Source organism: Scatophagus argus, chromosome 4 (genome assembly GCF_020382885.2).
Source record: "Scatophagus argus isolate fScaArg1 chromosome 4, fScaArg1.pri, whole genome shotgun sequence".
In the NCBI taxonomy this organism is placed as follows: Eukaryota; Metazoa; Chordata; class Actinopteri; family Scatophagidae; genus Scatophagus; species Scatophagus argus.
The window spans coordinates 9729621-9743859 of NC_058496.1; the positions used below are offsets into that span (position 1 = coordinate 9729621).

General features: G+C 40.0%; 1 protein-coding gene across 4 annotated transcripts; it reads right to left on the reverse strand.

Moving 5' to 3' along the window:
- Window positions 1–697: 697 nt before the first annotated feature.
- Window positions 698–13965, reverse strand: slc1a3a (solute carrier family 1 member 3a). 4 transcript variants are annotated; one of them, XM_046387576.1, is made up of 10 exons: window positions 13523–13695; window positions 12716–13042; window positions 11521–11658; window positions 5727–5931; window positions 5371–5413; window positions 4379–4647; window positions 4010–4243; window positions 3533–3727; window positions 3169–3303; window positions 698–2482 (listed from the first exon to the last, which is right to left on the reverse strand). In XM_046387576.1, exons 2-10 carry the CDS (start codon window positions 12897–12899, stop codon window positions 2275–2277), a joined length of 1611 nt encoding a protein of 536 aa, XP_046243532.1. In that variant the 5' UTR covers window positions 12900–13042; window positions 13523–13695; the 3' UTR covers window positions 698–2274. The 4 variants fall into 4 exon arrangements, 3 of the variants coding, with proteins under 3 accessions (XP_046243532.1, XP_046243533.1, XP_046243534.1); XM_046387577.1 differs by lacking the exon at window positions 13523–13695 and adding an exon at window positions 11779–11858 and having other exon boundaries at window positions 12716–12770; XM_046387578.1 differs by lacking the exons at window positions 698–2482; window positions 3169–3303; window positions 3533–3727; ... (2 more) ...; window positions 5371–5413; window positions 5727–5931 and adding an exon at window positions 9923–10190 and having other exon boundaries at window positions 13523–13718.
- Between the last annotated feature and the right edge of the window lie 274 nt (window positions 13966–14239).

Below are 14239 nucleotides of genomic sequence, written 5' to 3' on the forward strand. Positions count from 1 at the left end.
GTATGGCAAAAGGTTCACGCATATGCCAAATTCATAGTCTATTTTTTCAGACAGTGCAAAGCAGAATGTTTTGAAGGAGATCAAATTACTGGCCTCAAGGTGTCAGCATCAGCATTTGTTAAATATGATGGGAATTCTAAGAGAAAGTGAAGAACATTCAGATCTGAAGAACATTCAGGTTTGATTGAGGAAAATGGGAACTGCTCTCCTCTCCAGCACCAACAGCAGCTAATGTTATCTTCAGTAAGATAACCGCCTCACAAACGCTGACTGTTCAGTATCTGTTCATCAGCATACTCCTGGGCAGCTCTTAGGTGTGAATATGCGTAGTTCCCACGAAGCTACTCCCCTAAAGCTTGCAAACAAGCATGTGTAAACTAGTTAAACTTTCAAGGTTTTATTTTAAAGTACAGATAGTTTTGTCTTGGAACGCTGTCATATCACATATTTGGTCTTTCAGATGTTCATGACAAAATGATAAATACAGAAACACTGATTTAATTTTTTATTCAAAAAATCGATGCAAGATAAAAAAAAAAAAAAAACAACTATTATTCCATATTCCAGTTGTGCGTGTGCATGTCTGTACTCAAACATGAATTAACCGTCCTATCAAGAGAAATACCAGCAACTGTGAACAAAGGAACATTTCAATTTCCTCGAGTGTTTAAAGAAAAATATTCGGTCCTTTAAATCAGCCACTTTTGCATTTCTGTAAGAAACTAGAGGGATTGTTAGTCTGGACATTAGGTTTGATAAGAGCACGGTTACAGCAACTTTACATATGCAATCAAGTAACCCATTACAATTTAAATCTACATTTAATGTACATATTTATCTACATGTCACTATACAGTATATTCCAAAAAAAATCCTCTATACAAAGCAACATCTTTGTCAATGTTACATTTGTTAATTAGTTCAAAACAAATACAACTTCAAGCTACAGATAAAATAAATCATGGTGAATTAAATGAAATCCATGACTTTACAACATGCATCCACATCAAATCACATGAAATAAATGTTATTATCTAAACAAAGTTAAATTGAGAATAGACTTTACTAGTTCAATTAAAAAAAAAATATATTTCATACTGACACTTCAGGGTTTCAATCAGGTAATTTTTAGTTTTATGTCCATGTTAGGGGCCCAGTGTAAGGGACTGAATGACACCAAAATAAAATCATTACTATCCTATTGAAACAGTGCTGTATTAATGTGTGTGTTAGCTTGTTTGGATATGGGTGGGTTTGGTTTAATTTGAGCACTATAAAAATTTGGATAGTATTTTTGGTCCTTTTTTGGTTTACGTTTATGTTCATTTAAGGTCTCCATCAGATGAACATGGATGTGGTGGTTGGCTTAAATTCTAATTCTGATGACAGTTCAGATTCTCAGCAGAGCACATTTAAAGGTAAAAAAACACGACTGAGTGATCTTGGTTTGACGCCTGGGTCGTTGCCAATGTGTTCTGCCAGCTTTGTTTGTCTAACAATGACAGTTACTGGCTAAGAGATTTAGGAGGCAAAAGTGTGTGTGCCTTAAAGCAAATGACATAATTCATTCATTCATTCATTCATTCATTCATTCATTCAGTTGAGTCTGTACACCAAATCGTAGAAAATAAAGCCACTAATCTCTGTACAGATGCTTGTAAATAAACAGCCCTTTTCCACCAATAGCAGTTAGCCTGGTCACGTCCGTGTGCATGCATGATATCCAACACCTTTCACATCAGTCTCCAGATGGATTTTTACTATATTTTCTCTTCATACACAACCACACGCAAATAAAATTAAAGCAACAACTTTACAGCCATAAAACAACTGAAGAAGCATGGGCTGTGACCTGCTGCAGTGTTGAGGCTCACAGCAATACTGGCCTCTAGTGGGTGAGATTAGTCATCACAGTTCTGGGAGGAGTTGGATACAGCATGCAAGACACAGACCACCAGGCTCTAGAGTTGGTCATTCTTAATAGTAAACAGCTGCCATCCTATGGCAGATACATGTAGTACTCTTAGGAAAAAAAAAATCTTAGAAAAACAATGCAACAATGAACCATTTCCCATGTTCAGTCCATACTACAACTCACACATTAAAGAACCTTAGCTGAAATACAGTCTATCAGTAGATGAATTTGATTGGAACCCTCCAGTCTTGTGAGAAGAGGGTTTGCAAATGAAGAGGAGCTTAGATGAGGATGTGGTTCAGCACAATGCAATGGTTTTCCTAAGGATGTATGTGACTTCTTACAAACGCCCCCCCCCCTTACATCTTGGTCTCACTGTCAGGTGGCCTCTCATTTTCATACTCATTCTCCTGGCAAATGAGCTGGTATGGCTTCTTGTCTGCCTCCTCCACCACTGAGTTGCCAACCTCTAGGTCATTTTTCTGTAACTCATGCCGAGACAGGTGTTCCACTATACCTGCACCAATGGAGTCTCCGAGGACATTGGTGGTGGTGCGCAATCGATCCCTGAGCAGAGACAGAGAATGGATAAGGACAGGATATAGAAAAGACAAGACAACACAGACAAGATGAGTCAAAGGAAGATAAGACAGAATAAGACATAATGCAAGAGAAGCCATAAAAAGAACACAAAACAAGAGAAGCCCAAAAGTCGAAGATAAGAGTATGAGATATAAAATAATTCCACCGAGGACAATGAAAATATAATCTACTTGGAGTGTTTCTAATTTTGTGTAAATAATAAAAAAAAAAATCATTAGGAAACTGGAAGCATAGTTTTAGTCGCTCCAGACAGTCTTCAAACCACATGAAACACAACCAGTAGATTGAAGGAAGTAGGGTGCTGCACTGGGATTGGCTACCCACTGAATAAAAACCAGATGGATTGAGGGACATGGAATGTGAAGGGAGTGTCTCTGGAAGCTGTCCGATAATCCAGTCAAGAGTGCACTGCACACCAGTTTGATCCCTTTTAACCCCTTAAAACCCCCCCTGGCTGGAACTAGATTGAACTCATAGCCACGCCAAATTTTATTTCCACGTGATAAAACTTTCTTCATTCTTCTAGATAAACAACATTTTACATTTTGAGACAGAGTGCTGGTTATATTTGAGAAAAAAAAAAACTTGCCAAATTTGCTTTTTATTTACTTTTTTATATTTTTCTAAGCTGTCATACAGCTTGTACTTACAGGAACCAATCAACTGCAATGATGAGGGTGATGTCATCAGTGGGCAGGCCTACAGATGTAAGCACTATGACCATGGTGACCAGTCCTGCCTGAGGGATTCCAGCTGCTCCAATACTGGCTGCTGTGGCTGTGATACTGAAGGGGGAAAATTTAAATTGTCTTTAACTCATACATGTTCTTCTCGTTTCTTGCTTATCATACACATCCAAAACTGATTCAGTTCTCAGAGAAAGCAAAATTTACTGAATCATATTCTTTTGGCTCCATTTAAGTTGTACAAAAGTATGTTGGATTAGATTTTTGTGATAAAGAAGAACTTTGAAAATGCCAAACTTCAATTAGAAATGCAACGTATTTCACTTACCTGATGGTGAGGATCTGTCCAAAGTTGAGGTCATAATCATTGACCTGAGCAATAAAGATGGCTGCCAGGGCCTCATATAGAGCTGTGCCATCCATGTTTATGGTGGCACCGACAGGGAGCACAAATCGGGTCACACGCTTATCCACCTTATTGTTTTCCTCGAGGCATTTAAAAGTGATGGGCAATGTGGCAGAACTGAAAGAGGATAAAGGGAGAGGATGGGTGACAGGAAGAGAGTGAAAAAACAGTTAAACAGAAACAAAAGAACCCTGCCCCCTAGAAATTACAGCAAGTGACTGAGCTGCTGACCAGTTGATTAGGGTAAGCAATGAATCATAGTCATTATCAACACTCATCATCTACATAATTCAGGGAGTCTAATCAAGTTTGACTCTAGCCTAAGAACACTTGGTCCAGTTACATTGGATGATGATTACTTTTTTGCCAGTCTGTAAGATTTTGAACCCAATCTCATACCTTGAGGATGTTCCCAGGGCAGTGACAAGAGCTTGCAACAGCCCAGCAATGAAAACAAAGGGGTTCTTCCTGGTGACAACGAAGTAGAGTGTTGGCAGGACAACGATGGCGTGGATGAGCAGGCCGCAAATTACTGTAATTGTGTACATTCCCAGCTGGCCCCCCATAACTGAAAGGTCTTCCATCTCTGTGATTTTACCGGCAATCAGGAACAGGATACCAATAGGGGCGTACCTGAGGAATGATAAATGTTTTTGTGAATTTGGAATTGAAAGGTTCAACACTTCTGCATTAACTGCATCCATCCATCCATCCATCCATCCATATGTCCATCCAACTGTCTGTCTGTATGTACGTCCTGGTACTTACCACATGATTATGGCGACCAGCCTCATGATGGCTTCATTGAGACAGTCAAAGAGGTCTCTGAGAGGCTGTCCCTGTTCCCTCATGCTCCCAATGATAAGACCAAAGCATATGGAGAAAACCACTAGACCGAGAGCATTGATTCCATCAACTGACCCTGGCACTGGGATCATCTCCTCCCGAGTTATCTCCCGGCTATCATTGAGTGTGATTATTGTTTCATTCACTGTCATCGTCACATGAACTACTCTCTTGGCATACTGCGTCTTGAACTGGGGGTTAAAAAAAAAACACATTTAAAATTTAAGGTTATTAAAGATCTAGTAAGTATATCTGGCTTGTTGCATGTGAAGAAAATGTGTCTGCAAAAGTAAAACTTTTCCATGCAAATGGACAAAGAGATTCAATTTCAATTCTTTAATAAATAAAATGTGAACTGAGCATTTCAGAGGGCAGTTATTTGTTCCTGTTATCACCAACTGGTAAACAAAATTTCACAGTCCCACCAAAGTTTCTCCATCTGCCTGAAATGTGTTGGAATGTGGAAGTGGAAGTGATACTGAGACAAGGGCCTTTGTCGACAACTCGTCTGTGTCAGGTGTAAGCACAGGCAGCTAACAATGTGTTGATCATCAGGTGCTCACCAAAAAAGTCCCATGGTTATTGGTTATTGTAAAACCCCCTTTTTGCAGTTTCTTTGTTTAAAATATGAGTAAAGAACAAGATAAGTAAAGAATATAATACAAATAATCAAACAAAACAGATCTGATGTGTCTTTTTTAACATAAATTTAGATTTAGATGATAGCAAATTTATAGCAACTTTGGATTTAACTGAAGGTTGTATGAAGTTAATTTCCAGTGTAAGTAACTGAAAGTCGACAAGATATTAAACAATACTAATGTGCACTCAGTTACTGATGAGGATATGCTGAAGTGACACAATTAAACATTTCATGCAACAGCAGGACATGGGAAATGGCGACATAGCGTTACCTGTTTGGTGCAAGCCTCCACAATGTTTGGAGGAAACATGTTTCTAGAAAACACAACAAAAGAAGTACATTTTTTGTTACAATTAACATGTGATTTACAAATTCTAAATGCATGTCTCTACAGACAAAAGTCATGAATTGTAATATTAGGGCTGTTGTCTGATATTGATCTGCATTCTTCATAACCTGAGATGTCACTCAACGTAAAAATCCTTCACCTGGTGTGAACACCTCCATCTGAGTGATCGGTGTAAATCACTGAGGGATTGTGAAGTCTAGTTTGTTGCTGACAGAATCAGTCCACTAAAACGCACTTGTGAGTGTCTTTTCAGTGTGCATAAATGTGTGCGAAAGTACCTGATAAGGTCCAGGAAGGCATCAGCAGGGCTGATCTGTTCTATTTTCTGCTGCTTAGTGAACTCATCCTTTGATCCTTTTCCAGGGTGAATAATCAGCACCATGATGATACCAATGACAACAGCAATGACAGTAGTGGTGGTATAGTAGATCACTGCCCTCATACCCATTTTGCCAGAGGCGCGGCTGTCCAGAGCGGCCATGCCTGAAAAGGACATATCATGTACATTAATGTAAATCTGCGCCACAGAGTTTATCCTCCAAAGAGTTTCTGAAACAAGTATGCCTTCCCTGCTTCCTGTACTCTTACTTATATTATCAAAAGCATGAATGGCCTAAGGGAAGTTAAGCCAAGGCTCCTGGGTTTAGTTACCGGTACTTTTTAATGCTGCTGGAGTTCCAAAGAGTTCCCATAGAGGGAGTAGTAGTGCAATAAGCAGCTACCCGGCTTTAGCACATTACCAGTCACTGAGCAGTGTAAGGGTGTTTTGATGAACTTCCCTAGTTTCAGCCACTCATTTGCTTTCCAGTTACGCACATCTGGCTTTCAGTGACGTGCTGGCAAATGTTGCTACGTGAAATAACAAAAAATCAAATGTCCCTTACATATATTATCATCATGAAAGTGAGAGAATATTTCAAATAGAATAAAACAATCTGATAATTAAGTTAATCATTTTGTGTTGTATCTGAACATGAAAAAAAACATCCCTATCATGTTCAGTCATGCTGCCCCATGACCTTTACATAGATGTGTCAATAACGTCTGTCCCATACAGTGAGCCTGGGAAAAGGTGCTGTAATTATAGGTGGAATACACCCATCTGGATTATCTGCCTAGCTATCAGCGAAAACAAAGAGTAGCAAGAAACTCAATCTGAAGCTGACCTTTACCAGTGGAAAAACAAAACTTATGTATGTCACCTGGAGGTAGATCAGCTCTATATACACATACAGTATACTCATATGCAGTTAATATATTTTTGAATTATAGCTGGAGGGGCGAAAGGTTTCACCCTAAAGCAGAGTTGGCTGTACAGTGCTGTATGTCTCCCAGTGTGATGTTAGTTTGTTGTGAACACAAAGAGTAGACAGACGTGGCAGTTACAGATTAACACTCTGACCTCAACTGAATATTAGTGTCATGAAGAAGAATATACAGCAAAGATGCACCTGTATTCTGATATGATAACTATGTGTAATATGAAGCATATCAAACTGAAGCCATTGCATAGAAAGTAGCTGAGAAAATACAGCGCAAAATAGCGTTTGTTACACGACCCAGAATGAACGGGTAATGATACTTTGTCTGCTGCCACGTCTGGTAAACTCCACATTCTCACAAGAAGGGTTACCCAAAAATCACCGCTGCTGAAAAGAACTTTGGGGCCTAAACCGTTCTCTGGAGCTCTAACAACAGACAAGCTGCCTCGATAAACATGACAGTGGTGTTGTATTTTCAAAGTGTCAGGTCCTTCCATGACCATTCTCTTCATTCAGAGCTGTACAAGGCAAAGCCGGCTTTGTTTGATGGGAGATGTATGTGTTCTTTTCATATGTGGCTCTTTTGACACCGCATGTGTGTGCGTGCATGTGTGTGAGCGTAGTGCCCTTGCTTTGGCCCTCTCTGTTCCTCTTGTCTCTACATGCTCAGGACTTAGGCTTTTATGTGGTTCTTTTTGATCCTCTTCCTCCCCTCCTCATGTCCTTCACTCCCTCATTCTCTCACCCTGAATTCTTCACCTCCCCTTTCTACTACCCCTGCATCACCGCCTCTTGTTTCAGGTTGCCCCTTAATACACCCCCCCCAACTCCCTCCTCTCTCTTTTGGGCATGCTGATCTTATTGCTGCAACCCTCTTTCAGTGCCACCCCCACCCCCCCACACCCCTGCCATTCTCCTGTTCTCCTCTTTTTCCTTTTCTGACAGCCCTGGGAAAATTGTTGACTTAGTCAGCTCTTCACGCACACAATGATCTCGAACTTGTTGTCCAGGCAACAACCTCACCAATTCCAGCCTTTGAAAAGAACGAAAGGACCAAGACTGAAGGAGAGCAGGGAGAATGACTTTCTTTCTCATATGGAGAATGTTCATCAAACACAAAGGTGGGCCTACTTTAGGGAGGGGAGGAAGTTGAAGCACAGGACATGGAAACTGCAAGAGTTCTGCCCAGAGGGCCATCAACATCCACTGCGGCTGGACAAAAGTTGACTTCACAGTTCCAGCAAGACTTCACCAGAGGGACGTCTGCATTAGAGCCCCTTATAATTCAGCAGTGATGAAATTGTCCAGTTGAAGTTGGTGAAAATAAATTATGCTTGCATACAAGATCTTTTGTACAAAAATTGCAAAATGTTCTGCTTTTCTATTGCGGTTCCAAAAATGAAATGAACTTTTAGGATATGGTCAACATTCTGTGCTAAAATGTGCACTAGATAGTGCTGTAATGGACTCATGAAGATGACTTTTGTGTCATTCTTTGTTAGGTGCAGCGGTGGAAAACAGCAACCTACTCTCACAATGATGTTTGCAGGTTATTTTATTTTAGAGCAACATTATACTTCTGTTCCACTACATTTCAAGTAATGAAAGTATTTTATGCTTTCTTTGACATCCTCTCAGGCTTTACTTTATTTTAGATATTGACACATTTAAATAAGTTTTTATGTGCAGCACAAATGCTAACTCATGCTGTGTAAGGAAGTTTTGATTTCAACCTAAGTGTGGAAGTAATTCCACCTCAACCATCTCCTGATATAAACAAAAGGCAATCTTTTTATTACATTTTACCACGTTTTACTTTCTTATAACTTGTAACAGTACTTCTTCTACCTTTAGATTGACAACTTTATTCAACTAACCCACAAAGTTCAGACAAAGTTTATGGCCTGCCTTCATCTCCTTTGACATTTTTTTTCCTTTTCTTTACTCCTTGTCCTGGTCTTCCCCTTGATTCCCTCCCCCTCCTTCATTCAAGCTCCCCTTCCAGCGACCTCCTCCGTAATCATCATCCTTTTCCTCTTTTTACTGCCCACGCCCCCTCTCCCTGTCCAGTCCCTTCCCTGTGAATACTTTGTGGCGGACTCAGTTGTCTTAATGAAATGCTTGAAGACAAAATGGATTTTGTTAGTTTGAAGTGTGTTTGTGTGAGTGAGAGAAAGAAATGTGGTTATGGATGAAGAAGATATCAGTGAAGACTCTATGGTTTTCTCTTGCTCTCTTGTTTCTCTTTCTAACTCTTTCACTGAAGCACAAAAGCTAGTTTCTCATTTCTTCATTTCCTACCTTCCAGGGCCCCTCTGGTCTCTGCTCATATTTTGTTATTCCAGATTTAACCTCACTTTTGGACAAGTTCAAAATTCACAGTGAACCAATTTTTACATAAAGGCGCAGTTCATCGCTGGAAGTGTGACACTCAGTTTGCACAGGGGCCAATCATAGGAGCTCTGATGCTCTAAAACATTGCAAAACTGAGCTCCAGGTTGTGTATGTGAAACAATCATTACTCTAGAAATATAGCTTACAGAAACTATATTTAGGCTGTAAGACTTCTGTTCTTTTCTGAAAGTTTATGAACCAAGCCTGCAGTATGCAGTGGATATAGAGGAACACAAACACACAGCTGAAGTCTGTTCAAAAGCTCTAAAGGATTAAGAGAAGATGCTGTCCTCTAAAGAAACCTAAGGCCCCTTAGCGGACAACAGGTGAAATAACCTTTCAGATTTTAGTGTTGCCATAAGAGAAGAATAAAAAAGGACAAAACAAGAATAGCAACAATAACACTTTATAGATGAGCATCATAAGATGTATGTCCTGTCTTGTGAGTAAAGAAATCCACCAAACTTTGGTGTGACATTTGTCAATACTGACACACTGTGTTTAGCTTTAACAGCAGGGGGGCAGTAGTAGCTAAGCTATAGTCTATCAACAGACAAACAAGTTTAAGTTCCTTCTAGAAAACCAGATTAATTTTTAAACTGGTGTGTGAATGAGAGGATAGCCAGTGACTGGCCAATTACAGTAATGAAATTTTCTCTTACCAACAGTTAAGAATTAAGGTTATTCATTTCTTAACTGATGTTTTCTTTTGTTCAAACCGGTGATGTTGCACATAAAATCATATACATCTATGCTACTGTGTGTGTCTGTAATGTTTGAATCAACTAAATTACTACTCAGCAATAATAGAAAATAATCAAATAAAAATGGGAAAAAAAACAAATGGCAGCAGTATTTTAAGAATGGTTTTGTTTTTGATTTTTGGTAATATAGTAGTTGACTTTTTCTTGTCTACTGATAACTTCATATCAGATAACACTGCACTTGGACTGGGGTACGTACACACATGAGAAGGGAACCATGTGACAGATGGCTTGACTACAGAACAGCACTCTTTGTTGGCTTCCACATGTTGTAGCTGCAGTCATGTGACATGATGTCAGAGAATGCTGATGTTATGTCCTGCTGCAACACAAAGCGGGTTATTATTGGACAACGTCTCGTCTCTGTCATCTCCTCAGGGGACCGGCTTCTTGCTGTGTCAATCATTGCTCGGAGACTGGACGTTTGGTCACGGCTTGTCCCGCCTGCCTTTGTCAGCTGACTAGTATTTGTGGAAACTCACACGTTCCATAACTGTACTTTTACTTCCATTAAAAGCAGCGGCTCTGCTCAGTGGCAGACAGGCCTCTGGAAGAAAACTTCCCTGCGTGTCCAACTTGGTTTATGAACCATATCAACAGTGATGAATGAGCTCACTACATCACTGGTTTGGAACTCAAAACCTCAGTGTAATGTGTTTGTGTTTTTCTGAAACGTAGCCTCAAATACATGTGAGTCACAGAAGGTACGGGATGTACTGAATCCACAACTAATCCAGTCGACAAATTCTGAATTGCTTATTCAATTTAAGCGCAATAAAGTCGGGACTGCTTTGCCTGTGTTACATCAAGATCAAGATCATTACAACATGGGTCAAAAATGCGATTAAGACCAGTACTTAAAGTTCAAAACCCATTTTTCTCTCTCTGTCATGAGATCATCCTAACCTGGTCACCACTGAGCCCTAAGCCAACAAACAGCGTCGGCTGAACAAACAAATGGCTCGCTCTGAGGTACGTGCTGATCAGTTGAGCCACAAAACAACAAACAGGACCGTCACTGGTGTGAACCTTTTACACAGAAAACATGTGGAACCTGCATGGCTAAGATGCCCTATATACAGAGTGTGAGACTTTTTCCGTATGCGCAACCTGATGCAGTATTATAACTCCATCTTAGGCTAGTGAGGACTCAGTACTGGGGGGCACAGTAGTAGAAATTGGATAGGTTTTTGTTGGGGAGGGTGGGCTATTTCCAGAGAACAAAACAGCATCACAGAGGCTTGAACGTGTCTGTGTGCTTATTTTAAATATGACACCTACACTAAGAATAGCAAATCACAACATAACACTTAATTTAGTGTAATGATTACATTCATGTAGGAGTGTTGTGTGTAAGCCTTGGGTGTGTGCAGTATTTTCACATTTATTTGTTAACATCAGTTAGTAAATAATTCCCATTAGATTCATATGTATGAGAAAAATTTGAGTTTATCAGTGACTGATAAGAAAAAGTTTAGTAAAACATTTGAAGTAAGACTACCATTATGTCAAAATCTTGATGTGTGACTGAGAAGAATAAAAGAATAAGATGTGAATTAACAAGTTAAATAAATAAGAGCTTGTAAATTTGGGTGAAACATGCATCTGCAGCCTTTGGTATCCTGATGGCTCTAAGAAAATAGTTTTCATACCTGTGATGAGACTGGAAACCAGCAGGGGCAGAACAAGCATCTGAAGCATTCTCATCAGCAGTTCTCCAGGGAAAGAGAAGAACTTCACATCACGGTAAGACATTTTATAAGGACGCAGGGCAAATCCCAGGATTATGCCTGCATTGAGGGTCAAATGTGGAGGGAATTAAAGTCAAAACCTGTTAGAAAGCTTCAAGATTTCTGGGTGTTAACATGACATGTTCTTAATAACATATATTTATGAATGAATATCAATACCGTAATCATGCTGACAGGAGTCCCAAAATAACACCTGAAAGCTGAAACATCTTTTTATCACATGACTGCCTTGCAGCCTCCTGAATAAGAAAATGAGTTGTGTTTACTCACATTTTCATAGATAAGACACATGCCTATTTAGGGAAGATGCATTAGTGGTGGGGCAGTATTGTTAAAGGTGATTACATGATTATTGCTGGGAATACTTGCATTGTGAAAAGATCAGTATTTGCATTTGCTGGTGTTTTAACAGGAGATGTGCAACTTAGATTGCACAGAACACTAATAATTTTGCCCTGCCTGTCATTTTCAGGTGAAAATGTGTGTAGAAGTTTTTTTTTCTTTGTCAGTGAAGTCTATTCTCTCAACAAGCCGCACTGCAGCACTAATCCAACAGCAGGTGCAGGTGGCTGACCCTGTAGACAGAAGTGAATAATACCACATTGGTAACACATTTGATTGATTTTAACAATCAATCAAATGAGTTCGTCATGGCATGGTGTAATTCTAGCAGGGATTGCAGATGTGCAGGAGGTGGGTGGGCCTGGCTAACTTCCCACTGAGAAGGATCCAAAGGTTAATGGCAACAAGTCAAGGGTCAGGTACAGGGTCAGATATAGGCCAGTCTGCAAAGTTCATCTGAGTCCCCTTTATTCTGTCATCCGGTGAGTTTGTTTCAATTCTTTTCCTTCTTCCGTTCTGCTGCAGGGGTGTTAGTCACACCAGATTGATGGATTGTTGGGAGCATTCAGAAAATCTGGTGCCTTCTTTACAAGTTTGAATAGAGGGGGGTTAAAGTAGTGACGGATGGAAAGGAGAGGACAGGAAAGGAACATAGTATCCTCCAATAACATCCTGTTTTAATTCAACTAAATCATGGAAAGAGTTTGGTGTCTGAACAGTGTCCTAAGTGAAAACAATAAGTTTTCCCACTTACCAATAATTACAGCACCAATGGTAAAGAGCACAAAGGCATTCCTTATGAAGAATCCTTTCACATCATCCTTGGAAATATTTTGCACTCTCTTCCTGGCCAGCAGCGATTGTGACTGTATCCCGGCTCGGATCTGGTGGAGGCCACCCCGGCTCCTCTGTGGGTTCTCCCCATTGCTCTGAGTCATAGCTGCAGCTGGAATGTTGAGATCTGCTTTAAATGGGCAAGAAATTGAACTCTTCCCAAATGTTACAGTAACACCTTAAAGCTGTTGCTGATTCGGCTGTAGCTCTTCTATCTCTCTGTCACACCTCTCCTTTGGTAAGTATTCTAAATGAAGGAGAAAGACATATTGTAAAGAGTTAGGCTAAAGATTTGAGCACAAGAAACAAATTACACTGTCTTAGTTCAGTCAGACGATAAAGATTTATAATTTCACCATGGTTGTAAAATGTATAGCACATCCAAAGTGGACATTATTGTCTTTCCATCAACTTCTTTGAGAGATATTGACTCTCATATATCGTACAACCCACAAAAAATGCATTACAGGAACTTAACTGCCTTTGTCAGTGAAACACTGCACTCTGTGTGAAGAACACATGGGTTACGACTCAAACCGTGAAAGCATGAGGCATGCAGACTTCCTGATATGTACATTCGGGTAACTACAACCCACGTGTATACTTTGGGTGTCATGGTTATACACATTGATTCACAGATCTCACACTCACACACATGTAGACACACACAGATACAGTTGCAGACATATAAAATGGTCAAATATTAAGATAGAAATTGTTTCTGTACCTTTAGACTTGAGCAATAACTTCCTTTGGAGCAATGTCTCAGTTTTTCATGAAAAGTTCTGGCTTAAAGCTTGATCAGTGTTAAAGGGACAGAGGAGCTCTTTGGCTATGAGCTGGCTGGCGTGAGCAACCAGTAATGAAGAGAAAGAAGAGACAACAGAGGAGAGGGGAGGAGAAAGAAAGGAGGGAGCAGCAGCGTGGATGAGGAAATTAAAGAAGCAGTGAGCAGTGAATGGAGGCGGTGCTGTAGTAGGGTTAGTCACTCACACAGTGTGGGCTTCTGTGGAGGTGAGGCGGGAACTAAAAACGTGAAGTAATTTAGAGGAAGGGGGCCATTTCAGACAGAGGGGAGCTTGAGGAATAATGAGCTCTCCAAGCAGGAAAGAGAGAAAGAACCTTCTTGTTTTCTTCTGTCCCTCCCAGCCCTCCATTCAAATGGTTTATCGCGCTTGATTGGAGATTCCTGTGGAGAGTGAGTCAACAAAGAGATAAGAGAAAAGAGAGAGAGAAAAGTTTTCCATCCATCAAAAAAATATGAAAGCGGATTAGCCTTTCATACATTTATTTTTGACACATCCCCAACAGACACACTCGTAGATCAATCTCATTTTGACTTATTTTGCTGCCTTTGAGCACATTACACATTAACACCATACAAAGTCCACTTGGTCATCTTTCTTTCATGAATGACTGTGCAGTCTTCAGTTTGTTAAGCTAA